Source organism: Myzus persicae, unplaced genomic scaffold, assembly GCF_001856785.1.
Source record: "Myzus persicae strain clone G006 unplaced genomic scaffold, MPER_G0061.0, whole genome shotgun sequence".
Classification (NCBI taxonomy): Eukaryota; Metazoa; Arthropoda; class Insecta; order Hemiptera; family Aphididae; genus Myzus; species Myzus persicae.
Genome location: NW_019101135.1, coordinates 1,281,691 through 1,296,767, shown reverse-complemented (window position 1 = coordinate 1,296,767; position 15,077 = coordinate 1,281,691). Strand labels below are relative to the sequence as shown.

General features: G+C 31.3%; 1 protein-coding gene across 1 annotated transcript in view; it reads right to left on the bottom strand.

Moving 5' to 3' along the window:
- Positions 1–4,734: 4,734 nt before the first annotated feature.
- The window catches only part of LOC111027824 (ATP-binding cassette sub-family D member 1), a 56,679-nt gene continuing 46,336 nt past the window's right edge, over positions 4,735–15,077 (bottom strand). The window contains exons 3-11 of the mRNA XM_022306274.1: positions 14,428–14,600; positions 11,798–11,972; positions 10,624–10,739; positions 9,155–9,320; positions 7,512–7,755; positions 5,721–5,951; positions 5,478–5,603; positions 5,327–5,396; positions 4,735–5,257 (exon numbers count right to left, since the gene is read on the bottom strand). Of these exons, the coding sequence (XP_022161966.1) occupies positions 5,192–5,257; positions 5,327–5,396; positions 5,478–5,603; positions 5,721–5,951; positions 7,512–7,755; positions 9,155–9,320; positions 10,624–10,739; positions 11,798–11,972; positions 14,428–14,600 (1,367 nt within the window). The 3' untranslated portion in view covers positions 4,735–5,191. The remainder of the gene's footprint in view (positions 5,258–5,326; positions 5,397–5,477; positions 5,604–5,720; positions 5,952–7,511; positions 7,756–9,154; positions 9,321–10,623; positions 10,740–11,797; positions 11,973–14,427; positions 14,601–15,077) is intronic.

Sequence of the window (15,077 nt, the reverse complement as noted above, 5' to 3'; positions counted from 1 at the left end):
ACTATTATTGCTGTTGTTTTAAACACGCTAAAAGTACGAATTTGTTCGGCGGAAGCACAGTTATATTATTATGATAATTTTTAATATGTAGAATGTAGATATTATGTCCATGTGCGACTCGTGTAAATCGTGACTGGTAAACATTACGCATTTATGAGAATGTTTCTTCTCGTATCGTCGCTGTTGTGTTATAGTTGATGCAATCGAAAGTCTTAAGTTTAAATTAAAAATATAAAATAATATAAGGGTGTTAGGTACTTGAATAAATATTATTATTGATTATTAGGTTTAAATAGTCTATAAATATGAAAATACATATAATAACCATATAATCAAATATAATATGATCCATGAAATGTAGAACTATTCTGACATACTTCTGTACTTCGTTAAATTTTGGCAGAATCAATTTCGTCAGACTACAACAGTACCTATGTCCTATAATAAACATAATATTATAGAGAATCGGATAGTTCGAAATTATACTTATATTATAATTATTATATGTACCTATTTAATACTATATTATACAACATTAATATTGGATAGGTATAGGTATTTAATATTTTTTACTTACAAGAATTATAGTTAATACTTACCCCATACTAAGCACAGTGTCAGTATGATAGAATATTAGTATGATACAAAGCAGTTCATTATGAGCACATGTTTATATTTAAATAATGAGTTTTATATATGTTAACTAAATGCTTGATACACATGAATCAGGTGGCTTTTATAGAGCTATTTTCTGAGAAATTAATTTTGTATTGTCCGTACATTTTTAGTTTTTTTTCTGAGTCACGGCGACCCCTGCCAGATTTGTGTACTGTTCAGTGTAGTCTTATCTATTGTATTATTATACGTAATGAGTATTTAATTCTAGTGTTAATGGAGCTATATATTAATATTATATAAGGGAGTGTAACATTTTCATTCGTGTTCAAGCGTGGTTTATTATTTTATTTCGTGTGTATTTCCAGGTTGCATTTTCATCCAGGAAGATTTTGAAGTCTGCGGTTATTAATTAACTAATTTTTATTATCAAAATGTATGGGTCGATTATTAATTATTATTTGAGTAAGGTTTATTTATCAATTATCTCCTTTGCCCTATTTATTGAAAATCATTTTCGACAGATTTGAAATACTTTGAATTTTTACATATTAAATGTTTAATATAATTAAACATAATTTGGTACTCACCTACTATAGCTACTTTTAATCTAAAGACATACGTAATTACTCATTACCATTTTTTGTTATTTATCAGTAATCACTATACAATAATAATTTTATAATTACATTTACATTTTATTATTATTTATAAATTATAACTACCTATACTATTACGTACTATTTATAAATAATGTACGATTTGATAAACTTAGGCTTTAGATCAATGCTAATGCAATAACAAGCTCAGTACAAACAATATTTTATGGCAATCAAATTACATTTTCTAAAGGTTAGATTTCACCAAAGTTTTGATTTAATATTTATTGTTTATACTCAACTTATTATAGATAAATAACAAAAACAATTTAAAAAATCAAACCTTAGAAATAAGTGAAATAACATCATATACGTAGGTAGGTACATTACAAATTATAATACACAGTTCAGACTGTTCAGTTATAGATCAAATTAATGTGATTCGAATCAGTCAACTATAATTTCAGATATTCGTTGTAATTGGTGACTTATTTAGTGGAATAGAAAATTGAGTTTGTTTTTCGAAGATATTAAATTTGTTATTTGTAGGTTACCTACAGGTGACTGATGAGACCCATTCGGGTCTGTACGTGAAGTATTCTTTCCCACTTTTTTTCAAATGTTTTTTAATTGCGCAGGAGTCGTTTTTTATTCCTATAATCATTTTAGTTTTGTTTGCTTTTATCAGTTACACTGAAGCCGTTGTGTAGTGCAGTAATCTGTAACTATACAGGTGTTGTTGAAAAATAAGACAAGGTGTACTTATATTGAAAGAATTCACAGACCATAGTAGTAATATACTATATAGTATATCTAGTCAATATAGAATATAGATGAAATGTCTGTTTTATATTTGATGTAATTTGTTATATTTATTACGAATTAGCTGCCCCTCCAGGCGTTTCCCGTGCGTTTAAAAAAACATGTATACGCCATATTCTCTACTAATTATATTAGTGCCTAATGTAATGTGTAACCAATGGCAACCATATAAATTAACAAAAAATATTTTTTCTTCGTGTGCTTAAAAAATGTACGTGTAAGCTACCCTTTAGCTATCTATATAGGGGTTAAAAAATAAACTTTCAACTCCCTCCAAGTTTCAAGGACTCTATTAATATAACTTTTATTGATAACAGCCCAGTAGTTTTTGAGTTTATTAACTTCAGATAAACCAATATATCCGTTTTGAATTGTATAACCACTCGATTTCTCCACTTCGCAATTAAAAAATTGGAAAATATCAAATGTAACGCTATATAGATATATCGTGGTATTATAGTGTACCTCTCAATTACTGGGCAAATCGAAATCAGTGTACCCCGTTTTATGAATTAATTCGACTGAGATGGACAATCCACGTGTGGTGGATTAGATATATAGCACTTGATATAAATCAAACTTCAAACTATTTTACTATTTTACTAAACTTTTCTGATATCTCTAAAAACAATAATTTGAAATTTTCACAAAGTTGGTAAAGTAGTTATTGAGTATATAAGCTACAAAAATACAATCGATTCTCTTATTTGTTGTAAAATATAATTTCTTTATTCCAAGCTAGGGTAACCATTTTAAGAAAAAATAAAAAAACGAAGCAGTCGTTTCTTCTAACCCCGCCCCCCTAAAAAACTTTATTTTTACATTCACATAACTGTTGAGTACTAGAGTATAATCTGTGTCATATTGCGCACAATTTTTTTTCTAATTAGTTTACTCACCATTTTAGGTTATAAAACTGTTTTATTTATTTTGTTTCGTACATTGATTTCTTTTAAAGTTACATAGTTATAATATGGAAAACGGGATGAAAATGGGACAATATTCTAAAAACAGTAAACAAAGGATCCCGTTTGAAGTTTGTCAGGACAACAGGACATGATCGTCAAAAAAAAGACAATCAAGTTTTAAACAGAACTTTTAAGCTATAAGCGCTTCGATTTGATGCATGTTTTTACCTCATTTGCCGGAGTAACCAATGGTCACCATTTATAAACAATAAGACATTTTCAATTTCTTTCGTAAAACTCAACATTTTTCTGCAACTCATTCTTTGATCCTTTGCAATTTTTGAAATTTTTCTTTCTGTATAAAAACCTTATGAGGACTATAACGAACACATAAAAATAAAAATTAGCCAAATCGGTCCAGTTGTTCTTAAGGAATGGAATTACCAACATGCTGCATTTTATCAATTTTTAGTTTTTACTATTGGTAATAATTTAATGACTGTATTTTATATTTGATAAAAACAACCCATTTAACTATGGTCTATGTTTAAGAATGAGTAAATCCAGTGGAATTTACACGGGCAACGCCATACAGGATCAGTTAGATAGATAATATAATTAATGATATTATTATACACGATACAATTAATTTGAATGAATAAAATATTAACATTGAATGTGTTTACGTCACACAGATTTCTCTCAGTAATGTCGTAGTGACTGGTTAGTGGTCAAAATAATTATCCAAATAAGTAGATCTTAAAATTAAAAAACAAAAAACATATACTGCAGCGCCATCTATATGTACGAAGGCATAGCGGTTCCCGGCTAAACACGACGTGTTTTTCTTTAACCTTCGAATAGCCGAATCTGTCTTGTATGTTGATGATACGATTCCCATTTTCAATGTGTAATTTATATTTGAATATTTCCTAGTTGTACTAAAACTCATGTTTTTGAAAATTTGGAATTACTACATTGGAACAAATGCTGTGGTCAATAGTTTTGCGTTCAAAGGTAAAACATTTATGTGCATTGTGCAATGTAATTCGAATTATGATGTAGTTGTAAATCCAAGAAGATGTCGAGTGAGTAGTCGATTATAGTAACTACTTGTATACATAATTATAAGTTACAATTATTAGAACTAAAAAAAATGATAATAGTAAATATGGTTGTAACAATAAAATAAATAGAGAAATTTATAGCGTACAAATATATCAAAAATATATTAAACTCAAAAATTAAAAACTGTAAAAGAAAAAAAGTAAAAATGGCATATTTTACTTAAAATTTGTAAACCTTTACAAACGTTTACGCACGACGAATTTTCAAATATTAATATCTAGATTATACCTTTTAAAAACCTATTCAAACCGTTCTACGGTAAGCTTGTAGGTATTGACTTACAAAAGTTAATAACTTCCAGTACAATATTATATGAAATAAAAATATTATAAGTATAATATAGGCGCAATGTTTTTTTGAAAAAAGTATTCAAATCCACCGTATTTCCTACTAAATACGACAGTAGAAAGAAAAATTACTAATAGCAATAGAAAATAATATAATGCATAATAATCCTTATAATTATAGAACGACAGAAGGACACTCGAACCTATCTAATATATCTATATGCATAAGAGCTATTTAATCGGTTTTTTTTTTAATCCAAACCCTGTGAAGAGTAATTTTTGTAAAATCCTCCAGATGCGTTCCACACAATGTCTTATCTTGTATTGAATAATTAAAAATATGGATATTTTAATACCACAATGTCAACGACAAAAGTTCGTAACAATAATTCAAAGTTTTATTCGTCTTTTTCAACATGATATTTAACACAACATAGTTACGATTTACATATATAGGTACGTAGACAATAGTGTAATATCTACCTACACAATATATTAATTGTTTCATGCCTATACAATTTACATATTACATAATATATACTCAGAAATTTAGTTAACCTAAGAAAAATAACACACATAATATTATAAAAACTTTATCCTTATTTATATTTTATACATAATTATAATAATATCGAAATACATATTGTTCTGTTCTCCAGTTTAGACTTATACAAATCGATGAACAAAAAAAAACACGTACCTACGCAGATCGGTATATAGACAAACATTTTAAAAATAATTAATCTTATAAATCATTAAATTAATAATCACATGGTTTTTGTTTAAATTTAAAGGTTGGCAAGATATGTTTTCAACGTTTTTGATTTTCACACTAAGAAATTCCGTTCACTAATTTATCTTTCGGTTGTTCGATGGCTAATATTCCGGTATCTTTTTCCTGGAAATTCAAAAAATGGAATAATTAATACAGTGTTTGTGGGCAAGCCAGTTATAGGCACGCCATTACCTTTTGTCCTAGTGTTGAAATTTTCCATCCACCTTCGCCGTCGAAGTGCAATATGTGCGAATGGAATTTCCTGAAAATAAAACGACGATTAAATCAATGTTTTTAATCTAGTCAAGTTGTAAAATCACGATGAAGCATAGTTGCCCCTTACCATAAGGACGGCCTGTGGGTAATAGTGAGCAGTGTGATACCGGAGTCCTTGGCTGACTGGTACATGTCACTTTCGACATCTATGCTCACAGCACTGGTGCACTCGTCCAGCAGGGCAAACGATGGTCTGAAAATGTAAGTAACCGTCACAATTTAGTATGAAATAGTTGCGGTCTTTTAAGTCCCGTTCGATTCGGGTCATAGCGAACGGTCACATTTCGAGAATTTGCAATGTGATGCTCACTTGTGGTAAAAGATTCTGGCAAAGGCCATCCTCTGTTTCTCGCCACCGGACAGGACGTCTTTCCAGTCGGCAGTCGCGTCCCAGCCGCCTTCCCTCTGTACCAGATGGGATAAGTGGACTTGGGCCAGGCACGCTTCCAAGTCTTGTTCGGTTATGCCTTTGATCAGCATGTCCGAAAGAGTGTCCGGGTAAATGACTTGTTCTTTCAGACTGCCTATTGTCATGTACGGCCTAAAAAATGCACACGTTGAGTACTCGATGTTTCATATTGATTACGTATTAAAAAACAGTTCGTGGTTAACAATGCACTAAATGCATATTACAATGATACTGTGTTACACGAAATAATATCGACTGGAAAGTATAATAATAGAACAATACACTTTTATTGACTTATACTATGAAACTGAACGACTTTTGCGAGAAGCTCAATAAGTTAAGTTTAGATCGGGATCAGATATATGTCAGTTCTTTGCCATCTTTGGGAAATGCCATCGATGCACATTGAATACAATGTTGTAAGTATATAATTTGTACCACTGTAATTGACATGTGACCTTTTTTCAGGTATAACACGTTTAGCCGACAAATCGTATTTTATATTTTTAATTTGTATTATTTTAAATATTATGTAAAATCGCAATAATAATAAAATATGCTGTAGATATACAATATCCTCATTATCAGAAAAAAGACAGGTCGTAATAGTATGTTATACATTTATATCTGAAAAGTAATAAGTTAGAGTGCCAAAGGGCATAAGTCGTAGTTATAAAATACGTAAGGTCATAGCTGGCCACTCATAGCCTGTAGGTCATATTGAGAAAGGGACTAACTCGCAAGACGCGTGTAATATAACGATACAGTGATAGAGTTAAATTTGGAATGTTTTTGTTGCATCGTTCTTTTAAAAATTTGGTTAGTTTTGTAGATATAAATGTACATTTTATTACTTTGCATATTTTTGCATACTATACGATTAAATATATATTGAAAATTTGAATTATAAATACAATAAATGCGTGTTATATAATATGTGGTTTGTTTAAACGAAAATAATGTAAAAAAAGTTAGATTCTACGTCATATTACGTTGGTTATTTAAATTTCATAAAACTAATGACTTTTCCTTTAACAGAATAAATTTAAAAATCTATTAAAAATGGTAAGGACTTATTTAAGAGTAAGATCAACCAAAATTATTTAGCTTATATTGGTTACATAAAACGTTACTTGCGTTTTTTTTAACCGATTTTAAAGTCCAAAGACGTTTAGAGTTAGTTTGAAAATTATTGGTAGTTCCAGTGTACACTTAATTTATATTTTTATCAAAATTGTATTGTATATTTAGAATTTTTTAACAAAATGAAATGCATTTTTTCTTGGCCCTAGTCATAAGCCATCAGAAAAAACATGTTGAATACCATAACATAATTAAAACAATTTATCAATATAACGCGATTAAAAAATGTTGAGTAGACAAACGTTTCTCGTGTCTCTTACAGAGTAATATGTGCCAATAGCTACATCTCTATTTTATTGCTATTGAGCCATTTCTCTTAAACACGGTCAATATCAATGTTACTATAATATTATAATTTATCGCATTGACAAAAAATCATTACGTACACGCTACTGCCCGGACTGTCGGTCAAAGCAGCAGCACTGTCTACAACAAACGTATTATATTATAGTATCCTTGTATCATGTTCCGTACATCTTGCAAATAATAACTATTGTTGTTGTTTGTACTTATTTTTTATCAACAGGTAGGTGTGTTAATATTTTGTACCTCTGCGGTATGTAAAACATGCAACAGTTCGGCGGCCTGATTAGCGTGCCGGCGTAGACGGGCCACAGCCCACTTAGGACCCTGAACAGAGACGATTTACCGCATCCGTTGGGGCCGGTGATCAGCAGGTGTTCGCCGGGCTTCATCGTCATCGTCAGGCTGGACACGACCACGTCGCTGTTAGGCGTCACTATGGGCACGTCGTACAGCGATATGCTGCCGTCCGGACTGTTTTTCACGACGCCTGTGAACAATGCGCCAAAGTCAATAATGTTGTATTGTTTACACTGTGACGTGAGATGATAATATTATGGTGATGACTCCCCGATGTATTTTTATAATAATTTGGCGGTCCGTGTACCTACATATAACCCAGTGCCGTCCCCGAAGCTTGGCCGGTAAGCGATTAGGGGGAAATTCATTATTTTTAGAGAATAAAAATGTTGATACGGAGGGATGCCCCTCCTACATGTTATTTACAATTTATTAATCAACTGTTTTTTAACATTTTTTTTTTTTTTTTATTAAATAATGTTCCGTTTTTAATTTTATTTAAAGCTAGTTTAACGACTTTATTATTACTTGCATAGATAATAATAATAATGATGATATTAAAAACGTATAAAAAAATCGAAGCTCAAGAGAATAGTTTTCAGGAATGTTAATAACTGTAAAAGGCAACCCTCTGCCACAGCGATAACCATAAAATGTTGTTTCACCACAACACTATTTAACAATATTTAAATACCTACTAGTAATCTACCTAATGAACTATACTTGTTTAATATTTAAAAAATTATTTTTGAAGTATTGAATTCTAGACTGTAGATGAGAACATTGATAACTAAAATTTCAGAATGAGCGTTTCGCTAAACTTGCATTATTTTTCAAAATAAAAACCAAACCATCTAGATAAGTCGCAACGCGATATTAAAAATTAAAAACCAAACTATACTTCGCAACACTATAACTATACGCATCGCGGATTTAAAAGCTTGAAATATGTATTTATTTTTTTGCAGTGGACTGTGTTAAGTACGACAAACGAATGATGCCCCATAATAATAATATGCATTTGCTCACACGGTATACACTTGACAAACCAAAAATTAAATAACCAATAATATAGCATTGATTAAATATACGGTGTATATTATTAGTTAATGATTGTAGTACGCGTGATGGGTTTTTCATTCGACAAAGTGTTTTTACACGAATAATGTTTATTGTTTATGTTGCAATTTTTAATACACCGGAACATTAGCTGATACAACCGGTATTCTACCGATTATGGCTTGTAATATATAACAGCGTTAAAAGTTTCTATCGGATAAAAAGCGGCAGCGGCCAAACACACGATTTCAGTCTCGTTTCGTGCGAAAGCGAGTTAAAACGAGTAATACGAGGAAAAAATAAATACCGTTACACCGTCATCTCCCGTAAAACGGAACTAACTCTTCTTTCCGGGGCGGAGTACCCATCGACTACCTGCCCGAAAACTATGGAATAGGTTGCTGTAGTATATTATTATTGTTACATTGCTATTGTTACTATTATTATTATTATTATTATTATTATTATTATTATTATTATTGTTATTTGTCCGTCCATATTATGTGGCGGACACAGGAAGAGCGTTTTACCTCTGATCACTAGTTGTCCGTCCTTGTTGTAGTGCAATTTCGGTAACGTCTTGTGTACTTTTCCGTTGGCCAAACCGTTTCGGCGGTATTTACACTTGCTGACGTCGTTGAAAACGTCGAGCATGGCGCCTACCCTGTAAGTGTAGCCGGCAAGCTCGACAATTTCCTATTTAGGTACAAATTCAAAAGAGAAAATCGATTAGTTTTTACGTCATTATCTGCTGGGCTCGAGACTAGTAATTAATTAATTAATTTATAACATAACGGGTGGAGTCCAATTATTCATTACAACTATACTAAATTAATATATGCATATAGATTGATAGATAGATAGACGACAGTAAAAAGAGGTTGTGGCTGAAAAGTGGGTTGTTCGTTAGCCTTAAGACTAATACGATACATATTGTTATTGCGACCGTAATTTGTGGAACAATTCGGCACTGACAGAGGAACCGATGAGACACTCTAAAGTTGAAACTGGAGAGGAGAATAGGGGCATCTATAGACCCGTCCAAGAGTTTGTTCAGAAACGATAGATTTGCAGATGCTCTCCTATCGGCCAGTGAATTAAATTTTAATTCACTGAGCACAGGGAAATACCTAGTCATGCGGAGCATAACCAATCTTTAGTTCACAGGAAGCAAAAGATAAGAAACGTCTTTTTGGACGCGCTCTAGTGAGAGGGAGTTTGAAGTTGTATGAGGGTCCCATAGTAATAATAACATAGCAGTTGCATCATATCCGTATCGTTTGATGTAGTAACACATAAAGTGTAGGGCCGGAGGGATTCAAGATTTATGATCTTAAAGTCAAGTTAGTACACATAGTTCAAAGATGAAATATTTTTGCATGATTCTTTTTTTTTTTTACCCGGGGATAAGTTATTTGTCAAAATTGAAACGAATCAAATGTTCATCGCCTGGTTATAACTATGATACTGAAATATGCAGGTCTCAAAATTGTAGTGATTTGGTTATTGTATGATGAAAAATTATTTTCTTTGTCATTTCTCGCGGGTAACTGCCTATAGTAAAAACAATAACATGATAATGCGATCGAAAACCACTTTTGTTTATTTATTATCATAGAGAATGATGAGTCAACTGCATGTATTACTTTTATAGTTAATTGTTTTTTAACTAATGAAACTATCATTATAATACCAACCCGCATTTCATTCATACCTAAACAAAAAAAAAACACTTTTCTATGTCAATTAAAAACGTATTTGTTTTGAAAATGTGGCTTGTATTTTTAACGTTTATTCTTTGTAGTGGATATAATTCATTTTTTGAGGAAGGTGAATATAATATTTCGGCGCTTATTCTATCGCTTTTCTGTACTACAAGTTTCAAACCACGCAGCATATATCATCAGCATTGTTCTATATACTATATTTTTAAGACATTCGACGACTTCAATTTAATATTGTATCGTATAAGACGAATGACAATATTATTATTACGTACCTTATATGAAGTCATTAATCTCTCGACGGCATCGGCCCCGGAAGCCAGCAGATTTCTCGCCGTGGTCAGGTATTGAGTCCGCTCGCTCACTCCTCCATCGGGAGAATCGTTGAGTTCTGAAAGTGACAATCAGTATGGTAAAGAGTGTGCCACCGACACACATGACGTAGTCATGATCGTTTAAATACATATACCAATGACAGTACTTATACGAATAGTGTTTTGAAAGAAGTCGATATTACACGAAATACACGGTAGTGCATTGACATAGATACTCCTGCAGTTATTATTTCAAAACGTCTAGCCCAACCTACGAGTGCATTTAATAAATCGTTTTTTTCTTGTATTTTGTATAGAATTTCATAATTGTTATGGGGGCGGAGGCGCTAAGTACTGCGTTTTTGCTAAAAAAAAATTCTATTATAAATCTACTTTTTGCACCTAATAATGTTTTTTTAGACATTTTAATAATTTTATAACTATTTTATTCATATAAGTATTCTCAATTAGAACATGCTAATTGTAGGAAATTTAGTTTTTATTTAAACTTTAAAAACATGTACATATTTTTAGACAAGTGGATTTGAATGGCTGCAACCTGCAGGGTTATATTGAGAATCCGAATTGTACTACTCTATAAATTTAAATTTTAAACACTCATAATAATGTTAAATCATACAGAACAAATTAGAATATTGGGTAAATACTTTTAATTTATTTCTACTATACAGACGTTGGCCATTGGGCATTGACTGATGAAATGGATGTTCTACGCAGAAAATTACACATCTCTTTTATGGCTGTCTGCCGCCTCATAAAAATGTTCAAAACTTTAAAATAATTCTGCGTGGGACGTAATATAATAGATAATTACATGAAAACGTGTTCTGTCAACAACTTAAAAAAGGCAGTAAAATCATATGAGGTATAATAATATTATGGTATTATTATACCTCATATTTCTGCACACGACTCCGATCCCTGGACCCTAATGGATTGATCGTTAATACTTAATAGCGATAGTTTTGGACTACCTAGCGTTTGTTCAGGTGACTTTTTTGTGCAGTTGAATACATAGTATACAACATCAACAGGTGACGAATTTTATTTTTTAATTATAATATGTATATTTAATGACATTGGGAGTGCGTACCGGCACCCTGGTACACGTTACCTGCTACTCTTGAGCTAGTTATTATCGGTAACGACACGACGACCATTCCGGTTCCGCTCCATACGTATTTCATGAGGAACTGTTCTAGGACCACGTACCATAGTCTTTGCGAGAATATCACATTCATGTGTCGGACCAACGACTGATAAGCATTTTGCAAATGTATCATTTCCACCTGCACAGAAAATAAAAACGATGAGTGTAAAGATGGACGTCAAAATTACTTTTGAAAAAAATACTTATTATAATATTATAATCATTAAGACTAAAATAATATGCTGAAAAATGAAACAACAACAACAATTTATAATGTACACATTTTTCTTAAAGGTAACCATCGGTTTTCATTACCAGAATACCAAAAAAATTAAAATTTTTTGCATAATATAGACTACAGAATATAATTTATTCTGTTACAAGATAGTATTATTATTGAGGAAGTCAGATGAACAGGTTATGTAATATATGGATTTCAGTAATTATCAATAATTAATTCTTAACTGATAATTCTTATTTCTTCTTCAAAATTCTAAATGTTTATGCTCACATACAAAAATATATGATTTTGTTCTTTTTAAAGTCTCAGGAGTTAAGAACATAGAAATTTGAAACATACATCAAACTTAATTCGTTCTATTTTTATTTGAAAACCAATTTTTCTTAACTTTTTCTTTATACATCCTAATCTTAGCTTGTTTAAAAGGGAAAGTTTAATTGTATGCAAACTTATAAGTACTATTTAGTACTTATAAAACAACATAATAAACAACAATTAATAAATTATATTTAGCCATCTATTTGACTACTTATGACCCATATATAGATAAAACAAAACCGTAAACGTATAATAGTTTCTTTCACGATGTCGGTGTGTTCCATCATGTCGAACAAAACAGGTTCGATATTTTGCAACCGGGAAAAAGTTGGCTAACATAATTTTATGCTGTTGGAGTAAATATATAAAGTTGGTATCACAAAAGTCAAAAAAGGATCTTCCGGTAAAAATAAAGTTAAACTATGTCTGGGAATAATCTAACACTGTCAAACAAATTTGTTGGATATATTGCATTGTGTCTGTTGTGGTCGTGTTACAAACTTTGTGAGGGTCTTATACTCTTCAACCAATATCAGTTTTACCTTTAGACAAGCCTGGGCAAGTTAATGATGATTTTTAACTGAGTTAATAGTTAAGTTGACACAAAATATTTTAAAATGTTTAAGGTTAATAATTATATTAATTTTTTTTAAACTCAGTTAAGTTAAAATGCATAAGGAAACTCACAGTTAATTATTTAACATTTTTTTTTTATTCATAAATAGCCAGTACCTAATGTAGTTTAAAATAGTAAAAAGTAAATGTTGATGCATCATCAATAACAATTTTATGATATTCATTGTATAATTATTTATAAACTATAACGTAACTATTGGATTTGATTAAAAGTAATTCTCGTTATTTATTAAGTTTAAAATACAATTCAGTTCAGTTGGAAACGATGTCAATGGAAATTGAATTTTAAAAATAATAAGTTAAAAGGGTAACTTTAACTTTTAAAACTTTAAATTTTTAAATTTTTAAGTGTCAAATAATGTAGCTTACATTTTTTTTTAAACTCAGGCTCGCCTTGAGGTATTATATAGGTACCTACCTACCTCAGCAATAGTTGTCCGGAGTTGACGTAAAGAGCGATTTAAGTCTCACACAATGTTATTGGCGGGTGTTTATCCGCATTTAAAAATAATATACGCTCGGTACACGGCGACCTTAACCCAAATGACAGCTGGTGTAGGGATATTAAAAACCGTCGAAAACTCGTTTACTCCGTAGGTACATTATATGTATTATTTTGTCGTGTTAATAATGGCACTGCGCCGGACTACTTATTGCAGGTCTGTCTATAATAATATTATTAATATTTATAGGAACCTTCCCTCTGCAGTGCGAGATCGGCTGGGGTTCGATAACCCGCGCCAGATTTTCATACGGCACTGCTGCACAGCCGTCACTCGTCCTGTGTCAAGGCTAGCCACTGCACAACGATATAGTATAATGTTATGCCGTTTAATTAATAAGACCGATCGTAATATAGTATGGGTATACATTTTATACGCGACAATTGTGCCGTAACTACCGACACATTCGTTTTATTATTAGTTATTACAGCACATTGCGCATGTGTGCAGTGTAAACATACATAATACGACTGCAGTCGTGCAAAAAAAAAATCACTGCTTTTTGCAATCAGAACACCTATCTATTCGAATGAAAAAAAAACAGCGAAAAAATACCATTCGAATAAATTATTTTAAATGTCAAGGTTTTTGAAATTTAAGTGTTTTAAATATTAAAAGGAAATTTTTTAAGGATGGATTATTTTCAAACAAAAACTTTTTTTTTGTCAGTTATAATATTGTTTTCCGTGTTAACATTTAAAGTAGTTTTTAAGGAACAATCAAAAAACTGTAAACTGTATAACAAATCGCACTTAAAAATTAAAATACGTATTTCTCAAGTATAAGTCGAAATCGTATTTTAATTTAAAATTCGCTGTACCATACACTATATTATTACAGTACTATTACGCGAATAATACCTACTAATAATTACGGAATGTATTTTGGTTTTTTACCTTGTGACCACCGTAGAACGCGATCTCTTCGGCATTCGTGATGACCCTGGAATGGATGTGACGGAGGTAGGCCTTCCTGTCCGCCTCCACGGCGACTAAGGAACCGAATTTTGGCGACAGCATTCGCAGTATCTGTCCGGTGATGCTGATGACGACGATGGCCAATAAAGGTCCTGAAACGACAGAACGAAAACAAGAGGTTCCATCAAAACATTCTAATTACTATATGACATAATATTTGTATTACACGACTATGGTATTTTGCAGTAGTCGAGAAGGATCCAAAGGGGAAAACGGGGCATTTAACACACTTAACGGGGCTTGGCATGTTGGGCCGAACGCGTATATCACAAAGCATAATAAACACGATTCCAAAAATGGTAAACTTTATTCTAAACATATGATATTTTAATTATTTTTAATAAATAATATTATTAATTATAACAGTATTAAAATACGATTGGCGCGTTGTCTCAATAGTGTTGGAATGTACACAATAATATTATTATCATTTACCTTGTAAATTACTGTATACGTTAGATTTAAATAATATTAATAGACAATTCGTATTTCATGCATTGTATTATTTCTATAATCCCATTCCGTGACGAAAATACGTAAGGTTTTCATTTTTTTTTTTTTGGGCAGGC